Source organism: Petromyzon marinus, unplaced genomic scaffold, assembly GCF_048934315.1.
Source record: "Petromyzon marinus isolate PM22_M1 ecotype Great Lakes invasive population unplaced genomic scaffold, UKy_Petmar_22M1.pri1.0 PM_G_Scaffold_53, whole genome shotgun sequence".
NCBI lineage: Eukaryota > Metazoa > Chordata > Hyperoartia > Petromyzontiformes > Petromyzontidae > Petromyzon > Petromyzon marinus.
The window spans coordinates 10,250-29,487 of NW_027423006.1; the positions used below are offsets into that span (position 1 = coordinate 10,250).

Below are 19,238 nucleotides of genomic sequence, written 5' to 3' on the forward strand. Positions count from 1 at the left end.
CTACAAATATGGAATATTTATAAAAAGCTAAATTCAGCTGACATAGCAAAGGGTGTTGATGAAGCATACACAACACGGCGGGGTGGGACCTCAAGGCCAGCACCCAGCGGCATGGTAAACAGTGGGGTGGGAGGGAAAAGCCCCTAGGCAGATAAGAGTTGACTCAAGTTGGAGGGAGCGAGGGGATTATCGATGAGTCAACGGCGAGGAACGCAGGCACAGAGACAATGGGAAGGGGGGGGATGACGCGACCCCCCCAACCCCCCCAACGGCCAGAGCGCTCAAAACGTCCGCAAACAGGATTCGATTGGATGCGCAGGGTGATGTCATGTCACCCGGGGGTTAAGGGGGGCTTTGGAGACATAAGGGGGCCGGAGGGGCGGATTGAATCAGAGTCCTTCTGGAGTGGCGGAGGAGACCAGCCGTCCTCAGCGTCCGTGCGACGCATGCAAGGTGGAGCTGGAAACGATCGGCCAGAAAAAGTCCCCGAGGCGTGCATCTTCCCCAGCCCCCATTGGGCAGCTGAAGAGGTGAATGGGTACGGGGAGGGGGGCCAATTCAGTCAGCTCGAGCTTGGGGGATAGACGCACTCTGCGACGGCCAGGTGACAGGAGGTTAGGCGCTGTCCGAAGGGTGCTGGCTGGAGGGGGCCATAAACGGGGGTCCCTATTCGGAAATAAATCTTAGCACAGACTGACGTTGTGACGCGTGGTGCATGTGTGCGTGTGAAGAGCGGTGGGACAGCGATCGGCGTACGACGGTGTGTGGGTGACTATAAATCAGTGTGGGTGTGTCGCGCGCGCATATTAAAATACCAACGGTTGCCCGCGCCGGCGCGTGTCTGTGTGTGCACCAACGGTGAGACACACGCGAGTGTCACTAGTGTCTGTGCACACCGCAGTGTTAATGGTGAGACACGCGCGAGTGGGTGGGTGGGGGGGGCATCAGCCCCCACCCATTAGACGTGCCCCCCCCCCCGCTCGTGGAGAGTGAGAGGGAGATCAGCCCCCACGTAATGGGGAGTGGGGGGGGGCATGAGCCCCCACAAACGCTGGGGATGAACAGATCCGACTTCAGCTGCATGTGTGTGCTGTGTTCACCTCCTGTTTCCATTCTTACAAAGAGTTCGAGAGGAAAACAAAAATAAACTATTGTTTTGATATAACCTCCGTGTTCAACAGAGTTGATAGACTTTACTGCAAACACAAACTTGACACTGTCACACACTGCCATGAGTAAACAGGTGGCGGTGTGACCAGAACCATGCCTGGCCACCTTCATCTGCTCTGCATTAATTCTTCCTCACTCCACCAAGTAATGAATCGTCTCTCTCTCCCCGTGGTGAAGATGTTCCCCTCCACACATTCAGAGTCAACAGCGGCACGCGCTTAGCGTCTTTGACCGATAGATACATTGACACACGTATTGTTGGTTCTTTCAGTAAAGTCAGGTAGATAGAAAATAAAAATAACAGATTAAATTTAATAAGATAAAGACCACTCGTGTTGCGATCGAAACGTCGTGGGTTTTTTGCTTCATTTTCAATTTTTTTTTATTTTATTGTCATTTTATTTTCTATCTACGTGACTTTACCGAAAGAACCAAGAATATTAATTCCTGCAGTCACCAAAGTTTTAAGTCAAAACATTCACACAAGTTGACAAAGCCTCACCTTGTGTTGTTGTGGGCAGGTCGCTTCTGATAACAAGAGCGGTATAGCAGCTCAAGCGGGCTTGGCCTGGTAACAAAAGAAAATAAAAACTGCGTGAATATTTACAATAAAACAAAGTTACAAAGTGGCGAGCCGGGTGAAGACAAATTAAACTTAAGCGAGATAATTAAAGCGAACGCAATCAGGTGAGGGCAGGAGGCAAAGCCCCGCGTGGCTAGGCCCCGCGTTGTAAAGTTCCAACCTGGACATCGATCCCCATGCTCGCTGCTACTCAACTGACATCCCTACGAGAGAGAGAGAGGCTCTACCTTGGTAAACAACAACAACCACCACCACGATGAGAATTTCTCACCTCGGATTTCAGTGCAAGCGCGGATCGGCAGCCTCCTGCTACCTCGCGACGTCACGCGGGAAAGCAGGTAACATGACGTCACTTCCAGGGTAAGAGACACGCCCCTCCCATAATGAGCGGCTCTGTAACGAGTGTGAATACCTTGGTGACATGACATCACTAGCGAGGTACACCTCCCGCTGGCACTTCATGCCGATGAGGTCATGCTGAGTGGTGACGGCACAGAACGGGGATGGATTTTAAGTTGATTTAGATTCATTTTCCATTGCCCCCTCCCTTGGGTGCGTGAACTCAGCAACAACAACGTGAACATTATTGTGTGTACAGTGTGTGTGTACACCGCCTTTGCTCCCCACACACAGTGTGTATGTACACACTGTGTGTGTACGTACACACTGTGTGTGTGTGTACACTGTGTGTACGTACACACTGTGTGTGCGTGTAGTGGGGAGCAAAGGCGGTGTATTGGCCAGTCATCTCAGTCAGTCGACCCATGGCATCTTCTCATCAATTTATTTTTTAAAATGTATTTTTATTTGTTATTTGCATTACATTTTTTATTTTTTTAATATTTTATTTTGTTTATGTTTTTGTTTTCTATCTACGTGACTTTACCGAAAGAACCAGGAATATGGTAGCGCATTCTCTATTTGTTGCAGAGGTTCAAAGTTCAAATCCGACAGGCACACCTGGCTACCCCAGTAACATTCACCACAATATGCGCTGTTCTGCTTCACGGCGGATGTCAAACAGAGTATTGTGTCACTCACAACGCACAGGTCATTGCATGTTGGTGTCACGGTCAAAATTGTGGTTAATTCCAAAACATTCGGAAACTCTACAACGGAAATGACGCGTCAATGATCGCCCCCTACAGACAGAATTATGCCACGTGCAGGCCGGTGGAGGGCCACCTTGTGCTACACAGGGGCAGCTGCCACTTAGGGGCACCCTTCGATTGTTTGAAATTCAATACGAAACACCGAGTTGCTGAGGCAATTAGGCAAGCGACTTATGAGTGCAAATGTTGTTTATAACGTAGTGAATGCTTGGGAGCTTAATTGTACCTCGCTCCTCCTCACAGATTTACCCAGCCCACAGATCTTACATATGAAAAGCTAATGGTCAGTGAGGTCAGCAGCACTGTAGGTTCTGGTGTCAAGGACATGGGCCTGCATTAGCTGGTCCACTGCTATATAGTCCAGCGGATGTTCTTGCTTGGACCCGGCGTGAATCCACGATGTTGTCTGGATGCACAGATGCCAGAACAGCCTGTTGGAAATGAGAAGCCCAAAGGCTGCACAGAAGTCTAACAGCCTCCTACCATTGTTATTGAGTTGATCTGGCCCATGCCTTCCAATAGCTCCAGATCAGGTGCCAGCATCATCACCAACTCGGGCATTGAAGTCACCCAACAGGATGACTCTATCAGGAGGGGCCACTTTTAGCTAACACCTGTGACAGGAGGTCATAGAAGGAATCTGAATCCACGGGCTTGCATGCATCCCTCCACTGATGTTCATCTTCGGTGGGGGCGTAAGCAACCACCACCACCATTCTCTGCCTCCTGTTGATGGGGAGGCGAGCCCAAAGTAGCCTGGGGCTTACAGCTTCCCACACCTCGCCGCCACCTTCCCACGCCGCCTTCATTCTTTTTTTCAGAATAAGAGCCACTCCTTGTTGTTTGGCATTCTCCTGCCCTGAGTGGAGGACTCTGCACCCCTCATGATGATTGGAGTCAGAGCCAGTCCACTGGATCTCCCGAATGCCACAGAGATCCAGGCGGTACCGGTCCAGCTCTGTACAGAGTAGCAGCCTCTCCTCCACGTGGCCACTCTCAGTGGCTTTTTGACATTTCTAGAGGAACCCCAAGGGTAAGGATTCAGGCATTGCTCATTCTGTGTAACTTCCTGGATAATTAAATTATCATCATTTACACTCCGCACCCAGTTGTTATTTTTGCTGTCATCTGATGTACCGATTTGGGGAGGCATCACGCGCGTGCAGGGGCAGAGCCACAGGGGGGGGGGGCTGGGGGGGGGCTTAGCCCCCCCTGAAATTTTGGGAAAGTCGGTAATCGGGATAACCCGATATCTGGCTGCTGCAAAATGCTGCAGGCTGCCACCTTGTGCTGCCATCTTGTGCTGCCCTGCAGGCTGCCACCTAGTGCTGCCCTGCAGGCTACCACCTCGTGCTGCCCTGCAGGCTGCCACCTTGTGCTGCCACCCTGTGTGCTGCCCTGCAGGCTGCTTGAGCGGCAGCCTTTCGAACTTATCGGCCACGTCAGCGGCTCCGACCTAATAATAAACTCCGCGTTCAAATCCAATAAAATGTGTTTCATACATTTGTGGCGCCCATTGGAAAACATAAACTGGATATCGCAGAATGTTGAAGTCAGCAACCCCCCAAAGTCAAAATCATGGCTCCGCCCCTGCGCGTGTGGACAGATGGAGGGGAAACTCGTGAATGTTGCGCGATTCTAGTTTATCGATAATGAAACTGTTCCAGTGGGATAAGGCGTTGCTGGAGAGCGTTACGGTATCCATCATGACGCCCACTCTCCCCCCCCCCCCCCTTGGTTATCATTTGCAATCAATGCAGAACTAGTGCACCACTATACGCCATCATGAACACTACAGCCGACTTAATCGAGATCCAAAACGCACAGAAATTACAGTGATACTCTGATTTAACGTCGCTTCGCAAATTACGTGGTCACTTTATTAACCTCGCCACCCGATTTGCGTCGCCTCAACCCCCACACTCACGTCGCTGACAGCATCACCGTTCGTCCTCTCTCGTTATCCATCGCCTCTCAGCCCCTTCGCCTCCACCACCACCACCTACTACCACCATCACCACTTACTACTACCACCACTACCACCACCACCTACTACTACCACTACCACCACCACCATCACACTATCAATCGCTTCGGTATAACGCCGTTTCGATACTCAGGAACGCATCCCCGACGTCCACACACACAGATAGACACACAGAAAATTACTTTTATAGGCAAGGTTGTCTACAAGTGTAGCGTGAAGTGTATACAGTGCAACGCGGCTCAGTGAAGGGTATGACGGATGCTGCAGGGGCGGCTCCCTAAACAACTTTGTAGGGGTCACCGAACCGCACTGTGAACCCTCAGTGTGCCGAGTGAATGTTTCTAACATTTGGCAAAACGCGGCGTTAACAAGAACGGAGTTAAAAGGAACAACAAGGCCACTTAGTCACTAACCGCATTCAAGTGGTGACGGTCAAAAACAACGGTGCTTCTGCATTGTGGAAATTCACCATGTGCGGATGTTGACAAGTGTATAGTAGGGTAGTGAAGTGTAGCGTATCAACGTGTAGCGTTTGTAGTAGTGTAATGTATAGTGTGACGCGGCTCGTAGCGATGGGCATGCTGGATGCCGTGGTGCCCCAAACAAACTTCGTGGGGGTCACCAAACACCCGCAGGACCTGGGGCTGAAACCAGATGGAGTCCGATTTCAGCCGAGGCCACCCCTAGGCTGCGGCTTGAGGCTACTTGCACAAGAATTGATCGGTCCATGGGCACAGCTCGCAATCGACGTTCCAGTGGAGTTGTTCCTTGCATCCGCATTGCTTCTCCACCGTGACTGGGGGGGGGGGGGAACAGCACGGGGCGAGAGTGCGAAACGAACGCGAGAAGCGTCGTCGTTTTGACCGCGAGATATTTTTTTTTGACCGCGAGATTTTTTTCATCGCAATCTTGCGATCGCCGTTGACGCCGCCGTCTCCGTGCCGGCGTTGCTTGGGTGGCTGTCCTAGCCCAAGTTTTTGTTTCTATCCTAGCCCAAGTATTTGTTTCTATCCTAGCCCAAGCGCTGTATATGCTGGTCATAGCGAAGTACCGTAGGATATGAAAGTATGTTATCTGCACGATGCGCCCTAATAAAAAAAAGAACAAAGGCAAGTTTTCCGAGGGACATTACAGTAGTGTAGAATAGTGTAGATTGGTGTATAGTTGTATAGTGTAGCATGCAGCGTAGTGTATAGTGCAGTGGTTCTTAACCTGGGTTCGATCGAACCCCAGGGGTTCGGTGAGTCGATCTCAGGGGTTCGGCAGAGCCCCCGCCACGGAGGTCCGGACACACTTGAATTATTGTGTAAATTTGTGATGACACACACGGCCCGCTTGGCCATCACTGGCTGCAGATGATCATGCAACACTGCTTGGCCAATCAGCGCTGCGGGGAATTTAGTGCGTACTCAGTAGTCAACATGTGACTGTTGTTGTCGTACATCGTGTGATTTCTTTAATATTTTATCCATACTAACTATGTCGGGCAAAAGAAGAAAGTGGTCGGACGAATATGTACAACATGGATTCTCATGTATCACGGAACGTGATGGGAGTGAGCGTCCTATCTGCATGATTTGCAACGCCAAGTTGAGCAACTCTAGTCTTGCACCGGCAAAACTAAAGGAACACTTCTTGAAGCTGCATGGAGACGGGGAATAAAAGAACACAACACTTGCTGAATTCAGGGTGAAGAGAGCCAGATTCGATGAAAGGGCCTCTCTGCCTGCTCTTGGATTTGTACCTGTTAACAAACCGATCCTGACAGCATCGTACGAAGTTGCTTACCTGATCGCAAAGCAGGGCAAGCCACACACCATTGGTGAAACACTTGTGAAACCAGCTGCATTAAAGATGGCGAATCTGATACTCGGAACAGCGGCCGAAGGTAAATTATCCCAAATTCCCCTTTCAAATGACACCATCAGTGACAGAATAGAAGACATGAGTAAAGACATCTTGGCTCAAGTAGTCGCGGATCTGATTTCAAGCCCGGCAAAATTCAGCCTTCAACTCGACGAAACCACAGACGTTTCTGATCTAAGCCAGCTTGCTGTTTTTGTACGCTATGTGAAAGACGACATGATTAAAGAAGAGTTTTTATTTTGTAAGCCTCTTACAACAACAACGAAGGCAGCCGATGTGAAGAAGCTTGTGGATGACTTCTTCAGAGACAACAATCTTTCATGGGATATGGTTTCTGCAGTTTGTACGGACGGAGCTCCAGTCATGCTGGGAAGAAAGTCTGGTTTTGGTGCGCTAGTAAAGGCCGATGCACCACACATCATTGTGACGCATTGTATTCTGCACAGGCATGCGTTGGCAACAAAAAACTTACCTCCAAAAATGGCAGAAGTATTAAAAACTGTGGTGGAATGTGTGAACTATGTGCGAAAAAGTGCTCTGAGGCACCGCATCTTCAGTGAGCTGTGTAAAGAAATGGGCTCTGAATTTGAGGTACTTCTGCTCCATTCTAATATTCGGTGGTTATCCCGGGGACAGGTGCTGAATCGTGTTTTTGCCATGCGTGTGGAATTAGCCCTGTTTTTGCAAGAGCACCAACACTGCCATGCAGATTGCTTCAAAAATCCTGAGTTCATTCTCATTTTAGCGTACATGGCTGATATATTCGCAGCTCTCAATCATCTCAATCAGCAGATGCAGGGTGGTGGAGTCAATATCATGGAAGCGGAAGAACACCTGAAGGCTTTTCAAAAAAAGCTACCGTTATGGAAACGACGAACATAGAACAATAACTTCGCAAACTTCCCGCTTCTGGACGACTGTGCAAGTAAGATCGAAGATGTGTCTGGAATCGGAGATATTTCTGTATCCACGGAACTGAAGCAAACAATTGCCACGCACTTAGATGAGCTTGCAAAGTCTCTCGACGGATATTTCCCTACAAGAGAGTCATATCCAGCATGGGTGAGACAGCCGTTCACGTTTGCTGTTGAAACAGCAGATGTCAATGATGAATTCCTCGACGAAATCATTGAAATTCAGCAGAGCCAGGTTCAACAGCAACTCTTCAGAACAACAACGCTCTCAACGTTTTGGTGTCGACAAATGAACAAGTATCCAGTTATTGCTAAGAAAGCCCTGGATTTTTTATACCATTTGTTACAACATATCTTTGTGAGCAATCCTTTTCGAGGATGCTGGACATAAAAACGAAGAAAAGGAACAGACTTTGCTGTGAAAATGACATGAGAGTGGCACTTGCCAAGGTGAAGCCACGCATATCTGAACTGATCTCTCAAAGGCAACAGCAGAAGTCACATTGATTTCCAGGTATGTAATTTGTTGTGAGTTTATGCATTGTGTTGGTTTTATTCTTTGAACAAGGTAATGTTCATGCACGGCTCATTTTGTGTACCAGTAAAAAATATATCTATGTCTTGAATTTGAAAAAAATCACATTTTATTTTTCACTAAAGAGGGGTTCGGTGAATGCGCATATGAAACTGGTGGGGTTTGGTACCTCCAACAAGGTTAAGAACCACTGGTATAGTGTGTGATGTGTAGTCGTGCATTGCAGTGTATAGTGTGCGTGCTGAACTTCTTCACACCGTACGTAGCTAACCATGCTCAGGAGGTGCGGGGGAAGGGCAAACACTAAAAGTGCTTCTAAAGAAGAGCTTTAAATCTAAGCGCCTTCTAATATCGGAAGAGCATTCCAGACGGCCACAGAAGCACATCCGAGAGCGCTGCGCAATGATGCAGTGACCACCGCCTTTGTTCGATGGCCGAGCCAAAAAGCCGTTGCTACCAAGATGACCGGAGTTTGTTCCAACGGTTCACGCTCCTGGACGAGATCATTTTTTTTACCGTGGTTTATTTGTGGAAAGCCGAGTGGCTGAGCGGAATCAAAATGGCTGACTCCGTTTCAGATCGCGGGCTCCCAATTCCGTGTTTCGGCCGTCCGTAATTTCAACAATAAATGCTGCTACGTTTGAGTTGTACATTTTTGCTCGATACCAGATTAGAAAAATTCCGAAAATGTCCTTTCACTGAAATGTGACACACATGTAGAGAGAGACATCAGAGGTTGTGGGTTCGATGCCTGCCCCTGCTGCTGCATATTTGGAGTCTGCGTCTCATCATCATCACGGTGGCTAGTAGATGTTAACTATCTCGCCTGATATGCAGGGGTCGTGGGTTCAATCCCAACTCTGACAATGACCGCTGTTGTATGTTTGGAGCGTTTCAGATCTGCCTTGTGCTCGCGGATCTGGTCAGAGACGTGATGTTTCGTTTACCCAACGTAACAATCACCACATGTGCAACTTCGTTTGTAGACTCCAGGGCATTGCAGGTCAGGAATGACATCCTTCACAGATGGGATTAGATCACGGATTTTATGTAATATGAAATAGTTGCCGCTTTTTAATGAATAGTTTTAGTTTATTTTCGGGGAGGGGAGGGGGGGTGGGTGGGGTGAGGTGTGCACCTTGAGAGGTGTCGTATCCTCTGTCACAGCACGTGACGGAGCGTCCCTCGGTGGCCCCCTCCGAGGTGATGCTGTACTGCGGCCCCACCGTGCCGGGGACGCCGTGAGTCTCGTCGCGCTCGCAATACTCCGGGCTGGCGTTCACGTGAACCAGGTCGCTCGCCGTGGGCGCCGTCAACCGCTCGTTCACCGCCTCCAGACGCCGGCGGGGCCAGCGGGCGGCGCCGCCCCTGCCGCCGTTGGCGCCTCCGGCACTGCCCCCACCGTTGTGGCTTACCAGCTGCACGGCGGAACTTCTGTCGTACTTTTCCTGCGGCAACCATAATCGTCGTCATCAGGGGATGTGGTGGTTGTTGAGTGAATGCGGGGAGCTCCCTTAGCTGTGAGGGACCCCCCCCCTCCCCCACCCCCCACCCCCGTCTGTAACCCTCCTATGGATTCATCCTCACTCTTGGTTCTTTCGGTAAAGTCACGTAGGTAAAGAAAATAAAAGATAAAAAATTGTAATCACGACGTTTCGATTGCAACACAAGCAATCATCATCAGGTGTGACAACCACAGCAAGAACATTTTACTGAAGTGGGAGAGAAACCGGAGTCAAGGGGTTTATACTGGCCATGGTAGGGGGGGGGGGAGTGGGCGGGGCTGTAGGTGCAGGAAGAGGGGCCAGTGGGGAGAGAGCCACGCATCTACAACGATTGCCGCCAACACGGATGGTGGCACTCGCAACAAAATAGCCGCACTGCCAAGCGCTGACGATGTAATTAACTCTGTAAAATAAACTAGTATCCGGTAAATAAGAGGGAACAACTATGAACTGTTCAATTTTACTTGGTTAATAACACATTTTAATGATTGCTCAGTTTGTATCTGTCCTCTGGGTTGAAGTTATGTCTGTGTTTGTATATCTGGATGGCTTCATGAACAAATCTTTGATGGTAGCCAGACGGCTTGCAGAGCACTTTGGTCTCGGAGAAAACAATATCATGGGAGCCCACGGCGTTGTAGCAGTGATCAGCCACGGCGGAAAATTTAGTCCTGCCGTATTTCAAATCTCGCGGATACGGTCTGAGACATGACATTTCATTTCCCCAATGTAACAATCGAAACAAATGCAACTCAGTTTGTAAACTCCAGGGTATTGCATGTCAGGAATGACATCCTTCACAGATGGGATTAGATCAGGGGTTGTGTACTGTACTGAATCGGACCTGGATCTTGTGCTTGTTTTTAAGATTTTGGAAATCTTTTTGGTAACGCCTGCTATGTATGGTGACGTGATGGTTCCCCCACCCCCACCATGCCCAGTATAAACCCCTTGACTCCGGCTTCTTTCCCACTTCAGCAAAATTTCTTGCTGTGGTTGTCACACCTGATGACGATTGCTTGTGTTGCAATCGAAACGTCGTGATTTTTTAAATATTTTTATTTTTTATTTTCTTTACCTCCGTGACTTTACCGAAATATCCTTGCGGTCATGAAACTTCAAATCTAGAAGGCTTCATCCTCGTCACTCCCACCCCACACTCACCTCCTCTGGGTGCAGTCTCATCACCTGCAGCCGTGAGCTCACCTTCAGAAAGTTCCCAACGCTGCGAAAGTCGGCGAGCTGCTGCCAGCAGATTTTCAGCATGCAGGTGCCAAATAACACGTGGCACTTGCAGCCCATGTACGCCAGATTGTACACCGCCTGCAGCACCACCACCACCACCGTCATCATCGTCACCACCACCACCACCACACTCACCGCCACCATCATAATCGCCACTACCAACCGCCGTTCGCTAACAAGTGGCGGTGACGTCACGACGGCACCTGTGCCTGCGTCCGGGGATGGAATTCCTTTCCAGCTCAGACCCAGCGTGCCCTTCGCCACAAACATCACCTCTTGCTGTGTGTAACGGCTCTCTCGCTGCTCCAGCAGTTCAACTGCTGGGGTATGCTTTTTCGCCCTAAAGACGACCGCTTTGTGGTGTTGCGATCAAAGCAGCGTGGACGTTTTATTTTTTCTACCTCCGTGATGACTTTACCGAAAGAACCCAAAGGGGTGTGGATTCCTGCAGTCGCGAAAGCTTCAAATCAAGATTCATGCATAACAATAATCTTAAATGTAAGAACTGTATCCTGCGACCAGACGTTATTGTACTTGAAACATAAACCGGTAAAATTTTGATTTAAAGCTTTCGTGATTGCAGGGATTCATATTCTTGGTTTTTTCGGTAAAGTCACGTAGAAGGGAAAAATGAAATAATAAATAAATATATAAGCCAATTCAATTCTCACGATGTTTCGACTGCAACACAAGCAATCATCAGGTGTGAAAACCACAGCAAGAAAATTTGAAAAAAGTTGTGTTTTTTTCTTCAAATTTTGATGATGATTGTTTGTGTTGCAGTCGAAACGTCGTGAGAATTTTAATGTTCATATTTTTATTTTTTTATTATTTTATTGTTTCCCTTCTACATGACTTCACCGAAAGAACCAAGAATATAACCGGTGAAAGTTAAAGCGAGAATCATTGCATCAATCACGATTGGTAATACAACCCGAGCCGACAAAGCCGAACCTAATTTGCATTGATCGCATAAAATAACTTTTTTCCATTACATTTGTTTTTTTAATGACAATACACACACATGCACAACCCACCCGTTCACCCACTCACCAGCCGGCCGGCCTCGTTGTTGTGCAAATTCATCGCCAAAGACTCCCCTCCTTGCCCGCTGCCACGATTGTGATCGCCCGCATCCACGAACCACTTGGCGAATTGGTATCCGTATTCGACGTCGTCTCCGGAGCCGCCCCGCCGAGCATCCGGCGGTAGCTTCATGGCGTGGGGAACGACCCAGGAGCAAGCACCCTGCAGGGCCCCCTGGCGGCAGGCGCGCGCCACCACGTGGGCCACTCCGGCAGCGGTGACGGCGGAGACGAACGCGGCCTCGCGCGAGCCTGGGGAGACTCCCAGGGGGGCGTCGTGCGTGAAGCCCGCCCCGTCAGCTGGAGACGGTGCGGCCAGACCGGTGTGGGAAGGGGTTTTGGGGGAGAACACGCCAAGCAGGTGGTAGGGAAAACGTCGCCTATTTAGAGACAGACCCCTCTCACGGGATTTGCCCGGGGACCGAACAATGGGCTCCGCAGCCCTGCGAAAGGAGAGCCCCCGAATCGGCGGCGTGGGGGCGCGCAGCTCAGAAGCGGCAGCAGCACGAGCGGCTGGGGAGAGCTCCCACCCTCAAGGACCGACACGAGTGGGGACCAGGGGGATCGTCGCCGCGGGTAGGAGCCGAGCGCCGTCTCCAACTCCGCGGAATATATCTCGGGACAGGGAAACGATCAGGTGACGGGTATTACGATCGCTGCTTTTACAGCGGCCGACCTGGGGAGCGAACTAGGGCCGGTGGGACGTCCGGGACCCCCAAGAGGCGTGCCAGGAGCGTCAGGAGCAGTGAAGCGAGCGAGCCGCAGCCTGGCACTGGCCCAGAGCGAAGGCGGTTGCCATCGGGATAACGGGGCGGCCGCTTGGGCCGCCCGCGGACATCTCCTGCTGCCCGAGGACGGGAACTCTGCGAAGCAGAGTCGCGTAGGGGAGGGGGAAACCCCTGGAGGAGGAACGCGGGAACTCCGAAGCAGAGTCGCGTAGGGGTGGGAGGTGGGCGACCCCACCCCCTTTCCCCCCCAAAAAAAGCTTCTGTGTGCGTGTCTCGGGGAAGCGGTCGGGCACCTTAGGTGCGAGTGGATGTGGCGGGCTCGCTCTGACCCCTTACCCGACTCGGCCACGAGGTCCAGTGCGTCCTCCGCGCTAGGCACGGTGCAGTTCCACCGTTTGCCCTGGAACTGGTGCCGGCACTCGGACAGCGCCAGGTGGACGCCCTCGGCCACGTGCGCCACGTGGTCCCGGTGCCGCAGGCATATTCTGCGCTGTGCGGGAGACAGCCCCGGCACCCAAATGCACAGCGGCCGATACTCGGAGGGGTCAAAGTTGGGGGCCCACAGTGCGAGCGACCTGCAGAGGGATGGGGGCGGAAGTCACGGTGGCCGGGGGATGTTGACTACCTCGCCTGGTACGCAGGCAGTTGTGGGTTCGATCCCAACCCCTTAAAAAATGCCTGCTGCTGCATGTACGTTTTGAGTTTGCATGTCTCTCCCCGTGGTTGCGTGGATTCATCTCCAGGTCCCTCTGGTTTAGAATCAACGTCTCTACGCGTTTGGAGTGATTTGGCTGCTGCTATAAATCAGCACGTGATGATGATATCGGCCACTTTCTTGAGCTATAAAGTGCGATAGCCAGGCCTCTCCTGAAAAAGTGCTACATGATAAAAAGTTAAATAGAGCAAATATCTGTGGAATTTCTACAGGTTTGTAAATTTGAATATTACACGATGTACACACACACACACGAGTTATTCTTCTCTGAAGTTGTGTAGTGACACAGCGCCGACCGCTGTCCAGCGGCGGCAACTGCTGTGGACAGCAAGTGCACTCACGCCGTCGAGAGTCTACACACGGCCGCTGCGTGCCGGCAGGGCGGAGGAACCGGGGCAAGGGTCACGGAAGACCTCACAGGGAGGGAGGCCCCTGGAACCCTCTGGTTGGTTTGAGAAGGGAGGTGGGGCCAGGGGCGGGGCCAGGGCAGGGCCAGGGGCGGGGCCAGGCCAGGCCAGGGGCCAGGGGCAATATAAAAGCAGCGGTGAGAGCGCTCCGGGCTGCCGGTACTGGGAATGGACTCTTCTTCTCATTGTCGCCTTCACCGGTAATTGTGCGGCCGGACAGCGGTTGGTCGTCTCGGTCGACGCAACGCGGTTCAGGGTCGTGTCTGGGCCGCGGCTGTACGGCAGCGTGGTCGAGAGAGAGAGGCCGGAGTTGGTGTAACGGAAATAAGAGACGGTGCCTCCTGCGACTGCATCGTCTCCGACTGTGCGTGTGCGTGCCGCACGCCGGAGGAGGACGCTACATGGGCGCAGGATGGGAAACAAGCGATTGTCTTTTAGCGCGCAAGACCCCGGCCGAGCCAAGTGACTCTTTCCTCAGCGGCGACCTGGCGATCATCACGCTGACACTTACAGCAGTAGGCAAACACTCTCAACGCGTGCTTCTAAATGTGGAGGGAATAATCGGAGGACCCCGGAATAAAAATTCTTAAGACGACCACGGGGAAAAATATAGCAACTCCAAATATACGGCATGTGTCAAGGTCGCGATTGAACCCACGACCTCCTGCATAACAGCCGAGGTCGTCAACATCTCCTAGCCACCATGGTGCCCCAATATACCGCGCTAGATACTGTATATGTGATGTATATACACGCACACGATAAAAAAAATCCCGTACAACAACCGTATTGAGTGTGCAAAATAGAGGCAAGGTAAGAAGGGTGCTCAAATCGACGTCGAAACTTGTGAGCTCTCATCGCAGCAGTGAGGACGAAGACAGCGGCAGTGGCGGCGGCTTGCGGTCACCACAAGGAGGCGCTGGCGACTGCCCACAGCTGTGCCAAGGCGCAGAGCCCCAGCGGGAACCAGTCCACACGTCGCAGGGGATCCATCGAAATCCTCGTGGTCAGCGGCGCTGCGCAGAAGAGAAGCGGCCCGGTGGTGACGATGTTAACTCCCTCGCCTGGTACACAAGAGGTCGTGGGTTCGACCCTGACGATGCCCGCTGCCGTATGTTTTGAGTTTTCACGTCTCGCTCATCATCATCATCACCACCATGGTGGCTGGGAGATGTTCATTACCTCGCGTGGTACGCGGGATCGAACCCACGACCGCTTGCGTACCAGGCGAGGGAGTTAACATCTCCTAGCCACAGTGATCGTGACCAACTCGACTGCCGTCACTCTGGTGGGTACGATGGAATTAAGCTGCGGTAACGACGTTAAATCTATGAATGCATGCGGGGTATATGGAGGTGCGGGCTATCTGAATTTCTGCGGGTTACATGCTTGAAACTACGGTAGTCTCAATGGAGCGTGGCTGCTGGTGGAGGGGGGTGAGGGCATGTGAGGATGATGAGTCTCCCCGGTATCGTCTGAAGAGCGCGATGGGCCGGGGAGTTTCATGCTCCCCACCGTGAAACACTTGCACACGCACACACAAAGACAAAGGTCCCCCGTGCAAGCCTTAGACCGTCGAGGCAAGTACCGTTAGCGAGTAGCGGCGCCACGCTCGGCCGCCTTTGTCTCCCCTGTGGCGAGGTCTACCCATCGCACCAGGTGTGCTCATTTGAGGCCGAGTATACCTAGGGGAGGCCCAGGACCGGTTCAGATAATCGTCACTGGCGTTGGCCGTGAGCGAGGGAACTGAAATCGGGTCAAGAATTGACTCCACCTACGTTCATCAGATTTATATTTTTAAGGCCGGAAGTTTGACCACTCGCTCGCTCCCTTCGGGGCGAAGCGGCTAAGGAGCGAAATCCTTTCGCGTGAAGACGAAAAAAAACTCGCCCGCAATGTGGCGCCATTCCGATTGCAAACGGTGCGACACTTCGGGACGTGCTCCACGGGCCGTGGACGAGTTTCCCCGTCGTCGGCAGTCTCACCTGGCAGGTGCACAGGCAGGTACACAGCCTGGCAGGCAGGTAGGTAGGCTGGCAGGCAGGAAGGCAGGGCAGGCAGGTGGGGCAGGCAGGCAGGCGGGTAGGCAGGCAGGCAGGCGGGCAGGTAGGCGGGCAGGCAGGCAGTGGAATCCACACCCCCGCAGTGTCAGCGGAGGGCCCTTTTATAGATCTTGTTGTTTGTCAAATTAGTCATCACGGCGTGCTCATCACGAGTCCACGTGCTCCCGAGATGATCTCATCCCACACACACCTGCAGCCACTTTCCACAAAGCCCTGCCCCCCTCCCCACGTGCGTCCCTCGCTCCTCATCAATCAAGAGACACCCTGCCCCCAACGCCATCACTCTGACTGCCACAGTGATAGACTTGGGGGGTGGGTTATGTCCGCAACGTTGTGTCCACGTTCACGCAGATGCGTAAACGTGGTTTTCTCGACATATTATTTATGTTGAGTTTAACACGTAGGCTTTCGCGACCAATATTATTCACAATCAAGGTTTTTGGGTTAGATCGTGTTATTTAATGTGTTTTAACTCTCCACCACCCGACACGGCCAAACAGTAAAAAAAGTGTCACGTTTAAAAAAGACAAATAGTTCACTGCTTTAGCCAATCGGTGTGTTGAAGAGTGAATCAACATCATTTAAATTTTTTGAGTAGTACGACGTTTCGCTGGTAATTACATTCAGTATCAACGGGCGATTTGCCAGAATGGTGAAGCCCTCTCCACTTGCTCCCGGTCTTAAATAGAGCAGCAGCAGGGTGACGTCATCATTTAACCCAGTCTGGTGCGGTGATTTGAGGCGGAGCGGGTATTGTAATTATATAATAGATTGGTAATCATTCAATCGTTATTCATTGGTTTTTTTCCCATGTAAGGAATTGTTTGGATTGCCACGTACGGCGCGAAAGAAGTCCAACGTCTATGTTGAGTGATCGCTGCACTCTCACGGGTCACTACGCTCTACCGTACAACACCGCGCGGTCTGTCAAAGGCCCTCCTCGCTCGTGGGTGAGTTATTCAAGGCAGAGCCATACGGTGAAGAACAGAAGTCAACGGAAGCCCGCGAATGTGTTAACAAATTCATCAATAACGGAGGTTTTTTGGGGTCAGATCGCGTAAATGTGTAAATGTTGTGTTGTTGAACCCGCCGCCACCCGAGACAGCCAACCAGTGAGGGTTGTCACGTAAACAGAACGTGGCCAATTCGTCACTGGTACAGCACGCCGGTTGTGTGTTGGAGAGCTGGCTAGCTGTCACCTGAAGCTCGTTGTGATTAATGGCGAAACGTCATGGTACTCAGTTTGTTAATGTCGTGGCTTGGCTGTCCAACACACAACCGGTGTTCTGTACTAGTATACTACACTATACACTACACTATACACTACACTATACACTACACTACTATACACTAATATACACTACACTACACTATACACTACACTATACACTAATATACACTACACTATACACTACTATACACTACACTATACACTACTATACACTACTATACACCAATATACACTACACTATACACTACACTATACACTACACTATACACTACACTATGCACTAATATACACTACACTATACACTACACTATACACTACTATACACTACACTATACACTGCACTATACACTGACATACACGACACTATACACTAATATACACTACACAATACACTACACTATACACTACTATACACTACACTATACACTACACTATACACTAATATACACTACACTATACACTAATATACACTACTATACACTACACTATACACTGCACTATTATACACTACACTATACACTACACTATACACTACACTATACACTACACTATACACTACTATACACTACACTATACACTGCGCTATACACTAGTACACACTACACTATACACTACACTATACACTAATATACACTACACTATAAACTAATATACACTACCCTATACACTACACTATACACTAATATACACTACACTATACACTACACTACACACTCGTGCTGTGCTAGTGACGAATCGGCCACGTTCTGTTCATGTGACAACCCTTACTGGTTGGCTGTGTCGGGTGGTGGCGGGTTTTAACGACACAACATTTATATTTGTACGCGATCTGACCCCACAAAAACCTCTCGTGGATGATAATGTTCGTTACAGCCTGCTACGTGTTAAACCGTTCAGAAATGCTTCGTATAATTCACAGCAGCCATTATAAACCATGATGTTGTCTTAAACAGAGACATCCTCCGACGAAAGTAAAATCATTGATCGGCCTACGCTTTAAAAGCGCTGGCATTGCAGCGGCACTGCGGTGTTACCACACAACAAATCTGCACCGCTGATTGTAGAGGCTTGGGGGGATTTGCCAAGGCCACTCCGTCATCAAGAAGGGCCCCTGGTGACTGTCGCGGTCCCCAAGTGACGAGATTCATTCCCCGGGCCGGACGAACGAACGGCCGGGGGCGGCGCAGCACGTGACGCAAGAGTCACGTCGGCTGGGGGTCTCGGTCGGTGATGCCCAGAGGGGCGGCAAGGGAAATCCGGCCAGGCCCCTCTGACGGCCGATAGCCGAGAAGCACCGAACGTTGGTGAAGCTGCTTGTTGTGATTACTGACGAAACGTCGTGTTCACGTTGTTCATGTTTGGGCTTTGCTCTCCAGCGCACCGCTGTTGCCGTGCTAGTGACGAATTGGGCCACGTTCTGTTCACGGGACAAACTAACTGGCTGCGTCGGGTGGTGGCGGGTTTAACGACACATTTATATATTTACGCGATCTAACACAAAAAACACCTCTATCACGGAGGTAATTCATGATTTGCAGCGGAATGTAGTTTGTGTGTTACAAGTCCTGCCACGCGCGACAATGGTCAGACAACATTTGTCTTTATCCTGGGACCTCCTGTTGCCAGCGCCAAAAAGTGATGGTAGGTTTGTCCACCTTTTTGTCTGGCAACGAAACAGCGGCGTCAAGATGTTAAAACGCCAAACTGAAACCTTTTACAAGGAATCACGTTGCTGCATTCACCACAATGCTTGTGGTCAAAATGCAAACAAAAAACGTACTCTGATCATATATGATGATGCATTGTCTTTGAAACTGCTTGGATCTACACCAGAGACGCATTTTTGGCCTTTTGGCGTCCTCTGGTCTAACACCGTCTGAGACGAGGCTCCTAAGAAAGCTGTCTCTGGTGTGGGCCAATCAGTTTTCAAATACAATGCATCATCAAATATTATCAGAGTGTGTTGTTTTTGTTTGCATTCTGACCACAAGCATTGTGGTTAATGCAGCAACGTGATTCCTTGTTAAAAGGTTTCAGTTTTGGTGTTTTAACATCTTAACGCTGCTGTTTCGTTGCCAGAAGAAAAGGGGAA

The 19,238-nt window shown here is 50.6% G+C and overlaps 1 protein-coding gene across 1 annotated transcript; it reads right to left on the reverse strand.

Annotated features, from left to right (window-relative positions):
* Positions 1–5,015: 5,015 nt before the first annotated feature.
* On the reverse strand, positions 5,016–16,006 carry LOC142917806 (protein Wnt-5b-like). Its single transcript, XM_076062162.1, has 7 exons — positions 15,838–16,006; positions 14,760–14,868; positions 13,067–13,305; positions 11,971–12,302; positions 10,879–10,995; positions 9,306–9,615; positions 5,016–5,648 (listed from the first exon to the last, which is right to left on the reverse strand). The coding sequence occupies exons 2-7, from the start codon at positions 14,843–14,845 to the stop codon at positions 5,554–5,556; spliced, it is 1,179 nt and encodes a 392-aa protein (XP_075918277.1). The 5' UTR covers positions 14,846–14,868; positions 15,838–16,006; the 3' UTR covers positions 5,016–5,553.
* Positions 16,007–19,238: the final 3,232 nt, after the last annotated feature.